Source organism: Rhinolophus sinicus, chromosome 16, assembly GCF_057876585.1.
Source record: "Rhinolophus sinicus isolate RSI-liver-muscle chromosome 16, RSI-T2T, whole genome shotgun sequence".
In the NCBI taxonomy this organism is placed as follows: Eukaryota; Metazoa; Chordata; class Mammalia; order Chiroptera; family Rhinolophidae; genus Rhinolophus; species Rhinolophus sinicus.
In genome coordinates this window covers 77,789,124-77,804,222 of record NC_142516.1, presented here as the reverse complement: position 1 = coordinate 77,804,222, position 15,099 = coordinate 77,789,124, and the positions used below count along the sequence as shown (strand labels likewise).

Here is a 15,099-nt window from a genome sequence, read left to right as displayed (position 1 = left end):
AAGTAATATATTTTTTAAATTCTATAATGCAGACAGGTAGACGCATGATTTCCAAGTGTGACACAAAAAAATACAGCTTTGAAAATTAAGACGCAAAGATTAAATAAATCAATGTTTCCTACCAACTAACACTACCATGTTTCCCCTAAAGACCTAGCCCGACAATCAGCTGTTAATGGTTTTCTTGGAGCAGAAATTAATATAAGACCTTATAGTAAAATAAGACTGGGTCTTATATTAATTTTTGCTCCAAAAGACACATTAAAGCTGATTGTCTGGCTAGGTCTTATTTTTGGGGAAACACGGTAGTATTCAATGCTCGCAAAAAACAAGGCAGAATTTTCCAACTACATTAACCATGTTGAAATGGATTTACATGGTTTGACCCTTAAATGGGTTGACCCTTAAACAACATGGACTTGAACTGCACGGGTTCACTTATGTGCAAATTTTTCAATAAATACACAGTCAGCCCTCCATATCCCAGGGTTTCACCACCCCGGAATGAATCAACTTTGGATGGAAAGCAGTGTTTTCGATCTGCAGTTGAGCATCCACAATGCATTGCTCTACACCGTTTTATGTAAGGGACTTGAGCACGTGCAGATTTTGGTATCCGGGGGGTCCTGGAACCAATCCTCTGTGGATACCTAGGGATGACTATGGTTAAGTTTTGAGGGAGTCAAAAGTTACATGCAGATTTTCAACAGCACAGGAGGTCAGAGCCTCAACCCCATGTTGTTCAAGGGTCAAATGTATTTAGTCAATGTCAATATTCTACAGAAGGCACACATAGAGTGTATGAAAGAGAATTTCATGCAATTTGTTTCTATGCTCTCCCAGACGAAGAGCTTCCGAAGGCAGGTTGGGCCAGACTAAAGACCAGGCGGGAGGGCAGAGGCAGGGAGGCAGGGGGCTTTGGGTTGGAGGTGACAGAAGTCGTCCCCAGCTTTGAAAGGACTGAACCTTGTTGGTTTCCAGGGAGCACCAACTCCTAGCAGCACAGAGCTGGGGCTGCTGATGGCCGCCCGGAGCTGCAGTGCCGGCCATGCTCCGCGCGAAGAGTCCTAGGCCACCGTCCAGGAGAGAAGTCCTCACAACAGAAGCCTCAGTACAGGGCCGAGAAAGCAAGATCAGGATAAAGCAAGCAGGCATACTCTGGGTGGCAATGGGGGAAAAAATGCAGGGAAGCGCATCCCAGGTCAATGTAAGAATTTTCTGAGAACTAGAGAGGGTTGACAATGACAAGTCTGCTCTGGCTGCCTAACTGTGGTACAGGAATATTCAAAGGTTGAAAGGGGGCCTGGGGCTCATACAAGCATCTCTTGTATCCAAAAATCTTTTGTCCCTGAGTCTGGATAGCGTGTATGGATCTCACAGAACACAGTATCACTCAAGTCCACTTGGTGCCTGAGTCTTGAATAGCAAGAGTCTGGGTAGTGACGGATTCATCCCAAATTTTACTCAAATCTATTCAATTCCTGGGTTCACCGAGTCAGAGTTTGCATCGTAAGTGTTTAATAGCAAAGGATTCTTGTGCTTGTACTTGCACTGACTGAGTAAAAGTCCAGAAAGTAGAAAAGGACACTTAAATCACATGCAGCCACCTACATGGTTTTGTAAGTCTATGATAAAACAGGATATGTCTTTTTCTGTCCATCTGTGGATGTTAGAAAAGCACAAACTACAAGAACAATCTAATGGCCTTTATTTGGAAGTCACTGGCATTCTTCTTCTGAGTGTGCCAAGTGGTCCCAGGAAGACACGTCTTGCAGTTGTTTAAACCAGACAGCCGCTGAAAGGAAGATGTATTTTCAATTCGTAGAAATGACTACTTTTCAGGTTTTTTTAAAAAAAGCACGACATTTCAAAAAGCCACAAGACAAAAAAGCCTGTTTCACTTCATACCACATCAAGTAACATAAACTCACTAAAAACTCAATGATAGGTCATGGGAACGGACTGAGAGAAGCCGACATCTGCTTGGGGTTGAAGAGGAAAGAGTAAGGGGACCTTCTACTCAACATAACATCTTCGCTTCCCTCTGGCAGAATCTACCCTGTCAGACCCTAAGCACTGATATCAATGCCATCTGCATTAGCTTCAAAAAGATAAAAATCGAAAAAGATGAACATGGACACATCTCAAAAAAGCAAGTGCAGGACATGAACAGCATTTAGTTAAAAATCAAAGCACTACTATTCTGTATTATGAGGTAAGAAAATACAAAAGCCTGTTTGAGGGAAGACATGTGACTTAGAGAACCCTCAGGTATTTTGTTAAAGCATGTGTAGCAAACATTATCACTTATTAAACCTGTTCAGTGGGTGCAGTACTGCTCATGATATTCTCTTTCGTATTCTTTTGTTATATTTAAAGCTTTGCATAATGAAAAAATTAAAAACCTTGGAAAGGGTGACCTTAGTAAGCAAAGCTATAAGACTGAATATTACATAAATTTTAAAAGAAAGTTAAATTTCAAAACGTATTAGTAAAGTGTAGCAACAGTACAATATTGAATGCCAGGTGACCAAAAAAAAAATTTTTTTTAAAGTAGAATAGCAAAACAACTGAAACTACTCTGGATGATGACCACAAGACACAGGTTAAGTAGATAACAGCACAACTGCAGCGTGGGATTCAGACAAGATTTGAAAACAAAAAGGCAAACCTATGTGAAGTGACGGGCAGTCTCAAAGGCACACTGCCGAGTGGGAACGGGCAAGTGATGGTGCAGTACGTTCATGGTCGGACCCTCTACAGTCCCAAGGCCCAGCTGCAGCCAGACCATAGGGCAGGAGGGTGAGGTCAAGCTTCGGGAGCAGCGTGGGCAGTTATGTCCTTTCCCCTCTGCTCATCCATTTGCACAGATGTCCTTCTGAGTCCCAGCCCTGAAGCTGGAGTCCCATCACTGGAGTTAGGATGGCAGTGATTTCTGTTCTCTTGTACATTCGGTCACCAGTATTTGGCATTTTGTGAACTGGCATCCTCTGACCTGCTCTAGTAGAATGTGGTCAGCCTTGGGGGCCTGTCAGGACTCAGGGCACCCCTGCCAACACCCTGGCATTCGGGAGAGCCAGCGGTCCTTTCTTGTGCTCACTGTGTAGAGTCTGTTCTTTGCCCAGTAGCAATAGCTCTGATTTCAACATGGTCCTCTGCATAATTCTCTTTTGCCGGGTAGTTCTGCTGCCCTGCAGCCCCCCGTGGTCCCCACCAGACCCCCTACTTCTGTGCTCCAAGGGACCAGGGGTTCTGTCAACCCCGCCCTTCGGCTTTCATCGTCCCCATATCAGATTAAGCCTGTTCAATCCTCCCACCCACGTCAAGCCCCAGCCTTTATGGAAGTGACCACAGGGGTGTCTGAAGGACAGTTGCTGGCCACCTACCCTGCCCTCTCTGATGTCCAGCAGCACCAGCGAAGCTGCAAAGCTAAAACCTATTTTGGTAGCTGTGAGTGCCACAGCAGCCTCCTCCCCACCTCTGCTGACAACTGTTCTTGTCCCAACTCTGCCTCAAGCTGCACTGCTCTCTGCTCCCAGTTCCACCTCCTCTCCCTGACCCCAGGCAGGACCTCTGTACAGAGTGTGTCCTCCAGAGAAAAACCTCCGCAGGGAAGCCCGCTTACTTCCACAGCTCCAATTAGTACTCAGGGCACAAACACAATAACCAAAAGCAAGACCATTAATACAAATTTCAGGGTGCTGGAGGACAGGGGAAGGAGTTGGGGAGAGGGCCCTAGTATGACTAATATTCCACTAATGTTTATTTCCTGTATACATTGTGTGGACGATAGTTTCAAAACAAGTTTCTATAACGAAAAATCCTTCAATGAGTTTTTGTGGTCCTAAGGAGTGAAGTCTAAAACCAAAGGCCGTGCCTGGCCACTGCACCCAGCCTGACAAGCATCACGGGACCTCTTTCCCCTGCTCCCTGTGCTCCAACCACACTCTTTGGTTTTTTTCATACCCTATCTTCTCACCTGGGGACCTTCACTTGCTGTCCTTTGTATATACTTCCTCCCTATTGTCACCTTGCAAAACTCCTACCCTGCATCAAACATCACCCCCAAACTTGAACTTCATCAGAGGCAGGCACTGCTTTAATCAAGCACGAGTTCAATCAGGTTGGTCTTCCTTCACCTTCCTGTTCCCATTCCTGTAAGATCCCTCCTCTCAGGCAACTACAGGAGCAAGGATGACGTCCATCTGGCCTATCACCTTGTCCAGCACCCAGCACACGGCCTGCCATGAACTGAACACATTGAGGAGCTCATTTACTCTTTTATAATTAATAGACTTTTTTTGGAGCAGTTTTAGTTTACAGAAAACTTAAGGAGAAAGTATACACCTTGCATTATTGTAGTACATTGGGTTACAACTGAGATCCAGTATTGTTATCTTATTATTAACTGAAGTCCACAGTGTACATTAGAGTTTTCTCTTCTTGTGCATTCTAAGGATTTGGACAAATTTACAAGGACATGTATCTACTTATAGTATCATCAAAAAAAGTTTTGCTGCCCTAAAAATCCTGTGCTCTTCCTGTTCATTCCTTTCTCACCCCCAATTCTTGGCAACCTCTGCCTTTCTTACTGTTTCCATAGTTTTGCCTTTTCTAGAATGTCACCAGAGTGGGAATCATATGGTATGCAGTCTTTTCAGATGGGCTCCTTTCACTTAGTAATAATACGCATTTAAGGTTACTCCACGTCTTTTCATGGCTTTCATGACAGCTCACTTCTTTTTAGCATTCAATAATATTCCATTATCTGGGTGTAGCACAGTTTGTGAATCCATTCACCTACTGAAGGATATATTGGTGGCTTCCAAGTTTTGGCACTTATGAATAAAACTGCTATAAATATCTGCGTGCAGGTTTCTGTGTAGTCGTAAGCTTTCATCTCCTTTGGGTAAATGTCAAGGAATGTGATTACTGGATCCTCTGGTAAGAGTATATTTAATTTTGTACCATTTTGCATTCCCATCAGCAATGAGAATTCCTGTTGCTCCATATCCTTGCAGCATTTGTGGTAGTATCAGTGTTTCAGATTTGGGCCATTCAGATAGGTGTGCAGTGGGAATTCATCTACTTTTTACTGAGGGAGGCGAGGAAGACACCGAACATGTTTTTTTCAGACTCAATGGGCCTTGGTTTCACTTGGGTGGCTTTTTACAAATATACTAGGATTAGTTCGTGCCTGCAAAGTCTACATGTGCCGACCTGAGGTAGCCTCTAGCATTTCTGTGTTGTCTGTTATTTTTTAAATTCTGCCATTGATTTTGAAGCACAGCTAGGGTTTGAGAACTACTGATTCAACCAGGGAACCAAACATTGCTGGCAACTCCATTTTGACATATCTTACTTGTGCTTTCACTTAGACTGGGGAGTCTCTGGTGAGATTAGATTTATGTTAAGTGCTGTAATGGAGAGAACAAAATTATAATCATCTCTAGATCCCCAGTTCCCAACACAGTGTTTCTGACATAGTAAACGCTTTAAAAAATAACGCAAATCTCACCTGTAATTTATTTTAAAACTATCTAAGAACGGATAATTTTGGGGAGTCCACAGTGCAAAAATTGTATGAACTGGAACACATTCTTTTTTTCTTTTCACTCTGAAAAGGACCACATACTGCAGATCAGGCCTCATAACAATGGGACAGGGGGCATGTGAGTTTCCTTCTGTAAATAAATTCTAAAGCCATCCGATAACTGTGTGGAGAGCTGAGGTTTTATCAGATTGAGCTGCAGAGGCCCACAGGTTCAGCAGGAAATCACGAAGACAAGCAATCATTCCCCAAAGCTACTGTGTTTCCCCAAAGATAAGACCTAGCCGGACCATCAGCTCTGTGTCTTTTGGAGCAAAAATTAATATAAAACCCCACAGATGTTATGTTATATTATATTATATTATACTACATTATACCCAGTCTTATATTGAAATAAGACGGGTCTTATATTAATTTTTGCTCCAAAAGACACATTAGAGCTGATGGTCCGGCTAGGTTTTATTTTCGGGGAAACACGGTAATTCACGTGGGCCCAGCCAGGAAGGTTTTTTCTTTTGAAAATACAGAATTCTGAAGCCAATTAAGATCCTGACATAGCAGTTCTAGGGTAGAACCTAAAATTCCAGCCAGGTTTAGAAAACTGGTTAGAGTCAGCTCTCCCTATTTTTATTCCCAATAGTCATATTCTAAGCTTCTAGTATGATTCTTTAGAATTTCTTCAAAACTCTATGCACAATCTAATTTCTAAAATGATTAACACAGACAGGTTCTAATGAACAAGAAAGTTATGTTCCAATAATGACTGTTCAAAACTCTGAATATTTTCCTGTAGAATAATACAATGGACTATGATTGGAAAAGACCACTTATGCTCTACCTACTACTCATAAGAATATCGTATGAAAAATAAGTCTTGGGTTCTAAGTTGGGATGCTAAGAAAGCATTTCTCCAAGTCCATGTTGCTTCTAGACTCTTGATTTCATTTCAGTCCTCACTCTCTGCTTAGATCCACAATGGGACTCTAGTAACACTACAGGCAAAATCAAACGTAATCAATCAGATTACTTTGTTTCTATATACTTGTCAGAAAAAAAAAACTAAAAGTGATTTTTACATGAATCCATTTCTGCTGGCTCCAAATTCTGTGTGTATAACCTGAAATAAACCTTCCTTCAGAATCTTGCCCTAACCTCTCTCCAATCTCCTCTGGACACTGCAGGCCACACAGAAACCACCATGAACTCTACACTGCGCCCCACTTCCTGCCCTTTGCGATTCTGCGCCAGGGCTTCGTGAGTCCCTTGCTGTAAAATTCAGATGTCTGCAACAGTCAGAAGGATCAGAAAATGCTTCAGAGAAGAATTTATAGGCACTTACCGCCTACATTAACTTGCCTGAAAATGTCACTCTAAACACCCTAAATTCTTTACTATTACACCACTCTTCTCCGTAAAACACTGAGGAGAGTGCAAGTGAATTCAAGAGTGTCAACTTCATTTATAAAATACTTACCTCAGAATGTCATTTGATGATTTAATAAAAACATGAAAGCAGCTCATAGAACATTACATATTCTTAAGGAACTCAAACTTAAATCTAATTTAAAACTCATCTATCGGCTCAGATCAATGACAAAGGTTAAGTCAACTGTCTTTCTCTATCCTTTTTCTCCTAATTTTCTCCTCTTGAATAAGTGTTCTAGTCCCAAGTACACGACAATGATTGTTCAGACTACAACTGCCACAGGAGGACCAGAGGTCACTTAGAGATACAGGAAACGGCAAAACCTCCTGGTGAGCTCCTTTCAAACTTTCTGACCATTCCTTCAATATTAATCATTCACTGCCTTATCCGGCCATTGTTCCTACAAGAATAACAGTGACAGTACCTGCTGTGTAACAAGCATTCATTAAGCACTTTACATACACATTCTCTTTTCACATTCACGGAAGTATCCCACTTTAATGAAACAGGACACCTGTGACCGAGAAGGGAGTTATCAGGATGCCCACGGCCTCAGAACCCTGTCTCTCATCTGTCTTAACAGCATCTACTGGACACCCCCTATGCCAGGAGCTTTATCTGTCCCCATAACATCTCTCCTGCACTTAAATAATATCTGGTATCAAGTCTCTCCCTCCTTCCAACACCCCCTCTTCCAAGAGTAATCCTAAATCACATCCAATCGTTTCACTCTCCTGATTCAACAACTTTTTGAGGATTAAGTCATTCAGTCAAATATTTGCTACTGCGGGTACAAGAGTGAAGGTGACAGGTAAGGTCCTGACATTCTTAGGAGTGAGAGGTGTGTGTGAAGGAATGTGCAGAGAATTAAAGTGAGGTACCACGATGATGGTCTAATGACTGACAGAGCTCAGCCAGTCCCGAAAGGCCCCAGAGAAGTGATGGTGTAGCCTGGATCTCAGAAATTAGAATGTCCCAAGCACAGGAAGTCAGGGAGAGAGAGCTGTAGGCCCACAGCTGACGCTGAGGCCCCAGGGCCGGAGCCAGTGTGGCACATTCCGGGCAGGAACGAAGCCAGGGCCTGGAGACTGAGAAGCAGAGGGCAGCAGGAGCCAGACCGTGGGGGACTAAGTAGACAGTTGGGAGTTTGGTTTGTTCCAAGTGAGATTGGAGTGACATGGGCCAACAGACATTTTTAAACACTGCTCTGATTGCTGGGAAGAAAATGAATGGTGCGGGGGGGGGGGGGGGGCTGTAGCAGAAGAGTGCGTACCCAGTCCCACAGGGATGCCTGTGACAAGCAGTCACAACGGGGGCTGGGCCAGCAGAGGACACGGCCTGCGTCAACTGCCCCTGCCCTCCTTGTTTAAGAAGTCTAACTGCTCTGACAGTCTCAGAAACATGCATGACGCCAGCACACCGGGACAGCAGCTGGCAGCACAATTTCTCCACACTTTACTGGTCTGGACCCCAAGAAAGGCACCTGACTCTGGAAGGAGGCCAGTACTTATGGCCAGTGCCCTCTGACCGCACCAAGCAGGCTTCAGGCCAGCAGCTTACAATTGTTTTCACTCCCCAATTTCAAACCTTTGCATGATATTTTGTCTTTTGCCAAAAAAAGGCAACAAAAGGGGAGACACACATCCATGCATTTGTAAAGGCATCTGTAGACCTGAGGGTCTTCTGCACTGGCAGCCTACTCGACAAGAGAGCACGTCAGGGACAGAGACTTCAGTGTCCCCACCACCTAGAAGCTTGGTCCTCATGGCCCTGCTCTTATCCTCCATTTTCCTAAGTCTTTAAATTTCCTCTTGCTCCTCAATACTGTCAGGGATTCCTACTGAGCCTGCCTAGGACGTTCAGTTACACTTATCTGTATGACTGCAGAAATCTCATCTCTAAAGAAGCCTATAAGGTTATCGGGGGAATATTTAAATCTCCGCGGTTATTGCACGGTCAGCATTCATCACAGAGACCTTGATTTACTTACCTAAGTAGTGTGGAGGGTGAAATGCCACAGGCTTACTAGTTGCTGAATAATATCCAATTGCTCTCTTAAATCGAATAACTTTGTCATCTGTTCTAGACTGAAATAAACATAGGAAAACCTCTATAAATTAGCATGCCACTGGTCACATATTTCAACATATTTTTATAATTCAGTACATAAATAATAATCTGTAGTCATTCAAGCTAGATAGGAGTTTAGAATAACATTGAAATCTTTAGGGAGAATCAACAGAGCAACAGTTGACGCAGAACGTGAAGCAGCAGGTAGAGACTGGGGTTCTGGGACGCAACCCTCATCTCTCCTTGGCCCTGAGATGCTTCACTGCCCATGTCCAGCATGTGGGGCAGTGGTTTTAGCTCCTCAGGGAGTACACAGGAAACCACACAAACTTCACCTCTTTTACTAACCCCAGCCCCTCAAATTCCTTAATTTCCACAAAAGGAAGAAGAAACCCCTGACCATCACCTAAAGGGAAGGACAGGTCAGAGATTCACAATTCCATTTGACCCACTTGATACGTCTGTCTTCTTAGAAATCCTATTAAGTTACGACGATGACTCTAGGAGCAACAGAGACCTTCCCACTGGCCTCCGTCAGCCCCTCCTCTGTGCAGGCCAGAGGGGCGGCTGGAGGAGCGAGGTGAGATCCTGACAGCCGGGAAAGCCCTGGACATGGCGAGCCAGCATGTGCCTCTCAAGTTTCTTCCAAACCCGACACACACCAGTGTGCCAAGTGCTTCCCGGGAGCCTGCACTTCTACCTGAGAATGCTGGAAAACATCTTTAGCAATGGCATCCAAGTCGGAGGTGTCCTGGATGTTGCGGACGTAGTCAGCCACAGCCTTGATCACCACGTCACATGGCGGCAAGACCAGCTGGTGGGCCCGGACCTGAGAAGGCAAACACAGGTGTAAACATGCAAATCCCAAAGCCAGGGCACAGGAAACTCCAGGCAGTGTTTCCTCCCATGGGCCTGATGATTACCCATCTGTGAGCGCCTCACCCCAACACTCTGGATCTCCCTTTCAGTTACTGCAATACAGCCCCGTTAGGTGAAGGACCACTCCCAGTGGTGGTGGGCAGGGATGCACAGCTCTGCGGCACGGAGCCTTGGGGTCTCATACAAATACAAGAGGGCAGAGACCCCAAGGCTCCGTGCCACACACCTGTGCATCCTGCCCACCACCGCTGGGAGTGTGGGATGTTCCAGGGCAGTCAGCTGACCTCAGGCCAAGCTTGTTACCCTGAATTATTCAGATGGGCTCAATGTCATCACAGGGTCCTCCAATGTGGGAAGGGAGGTAGAAAAGCTGGCCTCAGACATGAGGTGTAAGGACTCCACCAGCCACTGCTGGCTTTGACAGTGGAGGAAGGGCCACCAGCCAAGGTGTGCAGCCACCTCCAGAAGCTGGAAAAGGCAGGAAACATTCTCCCTGAGCCTCCAGCAGGAATGTGGACCTGCCAACACCTTGATTTCAGCTCAGTGAGATCCACTGTGGACTTGTGACTTCTAGAACTTTAACATAATAATTTTGTGTAGTTTTGAGACACATGAAAGAAAGAAAGCAAGAAAAGCAAGAAAGAAAGCAAGAAAGCAAGAAAGCAAGAAAGCAAGAAAGCAAGAAAGAAAGAAAGAAAGAAAGAAAGAAAGAAAGAAAGAAAGAAAATTAGAAAAACTCAACCTAAGCAAATGGAATAGAAGAAACCGCTGGAAAAATAGATGTTTCTACTTTTAAGTTATGCAACTTTTCAGATGCACAAGACCACATTCAATTTCCTTTAAAAAAATAAAATAAAAAAAGCCAGTTTTTTTCTTGAAATGATGTTTCCCGTGTTTGAGTAAATGCTCTCCTCTCCTAGGAAGGCACATCCCTGGTAATGAGCTGGTATTGTAGCACACACGCGCGCGCGCACACACACACACACACACACACACACACACACACACCATGTACATGAGGTATTTATCTATATACGTTCAACTGGGAAAAAAACGCAGAGACTTGTTGACCCACAAAAGTGCCATACCTTATGTTGCTAAACCTTCCCAAAGACACTCTAGAATAGCATCAGGCTCTCCCGCTGCAGCAGTAACTAGAGGAGAGTTACAGGGATCTGTCCTTGTCTATGCTCATAAAAACAAAATTAACACTCAAACCAAATGAATGAAGTGTTTGATGCTTCAAGACAGACATCAAAATATTTTAATTTGAGCCTCATTTCTTCTATTTTCTTTTCTTAAGAGCTGTTTTGTTTTCACTTTAGCTCAAAAGTTTAAGGTTAGGAAAAAACTAAAGTCGAATGAATTGCAAAATATCTAAATTAAAGTTGGAAACATATGTACTTTCCATCTCTAAAGACAGAAAACAAATTATATTTAATTAAAAGACGTTATGTAATCAATTGCCTTTCTATGGCACTTTGTGGCAATTTCAGTTAATTATTTGCTTTGCAAGTAAAGAAACAAAAATTTGGAGCTGGAAAAGATCTCCAAGACATTGTATAAACTCACCACTTTGCTTCCAGGAAGGATAACTAAATAATACATAGATACTGTTTGTGTGGAAATTGGTGATAACTGCCTCCACACAAAACATCCTCTCATAGGAAAGACTTTCACTTTTAGCATCCTCTTTCCCCCAGTTTCCTACTGAAAACGTGTACTGCTGTCTCCTCTGGGCCATGGACAGGTGGGAATGCTGTGGAAGGCACTCAGTGAGGGCAGGTCCACCTGGGGCTTGGCCTATGCTGGTCCTTCCACCTGGCGCCGGCCTCACTTCTCTGTCAGGATCCCTGAGCCAGCAGACACCCTCCTCTGCCATCCATGACAATCCCGTTCCGTGTGCCACTCTTGACAGCCTCTACTTTGTACTGAATTCTGAGTCCCTCAGGAGCCCCAGGGCTGGGTTGGGGCATGGGTCCAAGGCGTCTGCCTGCAGGTACCTGGCCGGCCGCCCTCCAGGACCTGCCCAAACACTGGCCACACTCCTGCCCCCGTTAACCAGTGTGGGCCTTGCACCATCTCCAAGCGACGGGACACCAGCACAAACCTCCTGAACAAACGGGAGGTATGGCCATGTACCCACAGAAGTCCTCAGAATCCCACCACACAAACCCTCAGAGAGACTTCCATGGGCAGTCTTCACTGTAGCCAGTGCCAGCTACCACAGACAGAGACAACCTCTGATCCTTTAGAGTCCCTGATTTCCATCCATTATTTCAGCAACTCAAGGGGCACAAAACAGAAGCTCAGAAACATCTACATTATAATAACGTCTGAAACCCCAAGAAAATCTCTTCCATACTCCTAAAAGCAAAATAATGAAGGGTTCCTGCTAAAAAAATCAATTTTTGTTGTTGCCTAGTATTTCCCTGCTTAAAATTCTGTAGTCTCATCTTGGTTATATTTTAAAAATCAAATACCGTTCTACAGCTGTAGATTTATTTAAATAGTACACAGTAGTTACCATGTTATACTTCAACTCACGTTACACCCACCATGCCACAGTAGCAAAAGATTCAATTAAAATCCAAAGTTCTCTTTCAGGTGACATGTCGATTAAAAACTCTCCAAAGCTTTCAAAAATGTACTACTCGAAAGGATAATCTGACAGGGCCTTAACTTTCTCATGATATAAATGAAATGGTGCTAATAACATGGCAGGTCTCCCATCAGGTGAGCAGCTCACCTCCCCCGTCACTGCTCAGGGTCTGCACGTTGACAGCACGTGCTGCTCACAGCAGAACACGCATTCAACAGATGCGGTTGGCGACTATCAGAGTACGGGAAAACCCAGGCACCGTATTTGTTGTATCATGCATTAACGTATTATACTACAGACATGAAGACCTGTGGAATTTTGTTTTAATTGGTCATTTCTTTCATGAGGTCAAACCAATGTACTTTATAGACCTTGTTGCAATTCTAAGTGGTTTCAAAACTTCATTCAAAACATTTTTTGTTTTTAAGACAAAGGAGCATTTTCTAAGTTTACAGGTGTTATATTTTTGTGTTGGAAAATATGTTTCTTCTATTTTAAAGAACAAGAATATTCTTGTTCAAAATGTTTTCACTTCACTTCTTTTCTTCTTTAAACCTTACACTTGTGTGCTGTCAGGAGGAGCCTGAACCCATCCACATGGTTCTACGCCTGTCATCCTGTGAACAGGGACCACCAGCAAGCACATCTGTGTTGCATCTTTAGGAAAAGAACGACAGCATCAGGTTTGCCACATGATTTAAATGAACACCAGTTTCTTGATACAAAAATTTGCCACTGCCCCACACACACCCAGGAAACTATTTATAGACCAGTTAAACTCTGTTGTAGATGTGTGTGCACATGTAACCTAATGTCAGGCTAAACTGTGCTTGTAGCCTGGGGAAAGGTATAAACAATAAAGTTTTACTTCTTTCTTAAATAATCCTCACCCTGTGCATTTTTCCTCACACAGAATACATGATTTTGGGCCATTGAAGTCTTTTTCCTGTATTGGCAGAAATTGGAAATTCTCAGGATGTTCAGGAAATTAAAGCCACAAATGAAGCTCCTGAAACAGCAAAGCGCATCACTGCTCGCCCACTGTGTGTGAGGGGTGAAGTACGTAGGAGGTAAGTGTAGAGGTGATGATAATTCACTGTGGATCATTGTCCCTCCAACCCATATAAATGAGTTAGACATCTGCCTTAGTAAAAATACTTATGAAGTACATTTTTAAATGTTGTCTAGAACTGATGCTGGAGTTGGACTGTTTTACTTTATGGTATATTAATTCATAGTAGACAATACAGTTTGTGACATAAAAATATTTTCTTTATAAAGATTTTTAGAAAATGTAACAAATTAGAAATCCAAATACGTTAAAGAATGAAGCAAAAATAAACATGCAAAGTATAAAAATAGATTCATGTTTGTTTTGTGTGAATAATACTGTACTTACATATCAATTCTCTTGCTGCTAATTACATCCTCATAGTATGTCAAAGTTCATTGGTATTTTATTTTGCTTTTGAAAATCTTATAGAAGCTGTTAGAGATTAGGTAATAGTGTCTACATTTTTCAAAATTTTATAAGAAACTGCAATACTACCAATTTTGTTTAGTCTGAAATAAATTTTGACTAAGAAAACAAGAACAAAAACCCTTGATGATCTCTTCCAGGCGCATCCAAACTTCACATAAATGTTATGTGTACATCATGTACATTTCTGCAAGAGCCAAGGTTATTTAATGTCTTACCTTATCATCTAAAGACTAACTACTCAATATGAAGTATGGGACAACAGTACGGACAGTACAGAATCTGAAGCATGAATACCACAGTCACTCTGTCTTCCGCATGCTGATTATGTGCAGTACATCTGGCTTGATCTCTAAAATCCACTCGGTCCCTATGAGGTTCATGTGCTAACTGAATACGCCATGAAAAATGATGACTTGGAGATTACTGGTGCTGCTGCTCCCAAACTCTCTCGGCAGCTCATTTACACGCACATGAATACAAACACGAGTTTCACATGTCACTGCTGCAGCAGAAGAACCTGATCCACTTCACTGTTGCTCAGAAAATCGCAAAGTGTGATGATTATAAATACTCTGAATCTTGGCAATTTCAGGGCAGGAAACGAGAAAGCTGATTTGGCCAACAATCAATCGTGGGTACGGCCCTGTGCTAGAAAGCGCAATGTGGAGCCGTGCCCCAGCATCCTGACTTCAGGACGCTCCTTCTGGTTGGAGAACAGCCAACGAGGGAGAAGGCTTCCCATCGACCACAGTGGCAGTGGTTCTTAGGTTAGCCTCGCTTGCCAGGCCAATGCAAGGAGCTGTGCAAAGGCTCCTCCAGCTACCAAATCAATGACCACACCTGGAGGCCCAGTGTTTTCTACCAAAGAGGCAAGAGTGAGGAAGATGTTTAAACACCACAGCTCTTAGGTAACCACCAAGGGCCATGCCTTTGATATTCTTGAAAAGTTATGAGCGGTGTCAACGTGTTACATACATTTACCTAAATAAAGGTATGAAAAGGCTGCTACAATTCAATTAATCGCAAATAATGCTAAATGTAATCATACTTCTGCAGGTGGAAACTGCTATGCAGATACAAAGGGTGCC

The 15,099-nt window shown here is 43.3% G+C and overlaps 1 protein-coding gene across 2 annotated transcripts in view; it reads right to left on the bottom strand.

Annotated features, from left to right (window-relative positions):
• LOC109434748 (constitutive coactivator of PPAR-gamma-like protein 1) overlaps window positions 1-15,099 on the bottom strand; it is a 101,431-nt gene that overhangs the window by 53,964 nt on the left and 32,368 nt on the right. For both annotated transcript variants that reach the window (XM_019711969.3, XM_019711967.3), the window contains exons 4-5: window positions 9,748-9,876; window positions 8,968-9,064 (exon numbers count right to left, since the gene is read on the bottom strand). In XM_019711969.3, the coding sequence (XP_019567528.1) occupies window positions 8,968-9,064; window positions 9,748-9,876 (226 nt within the window). The remainder of the gene's footprint in view (window positions 1-8,967; window positions 9,065-9,747; window positions 9,877-15,099) is intronic.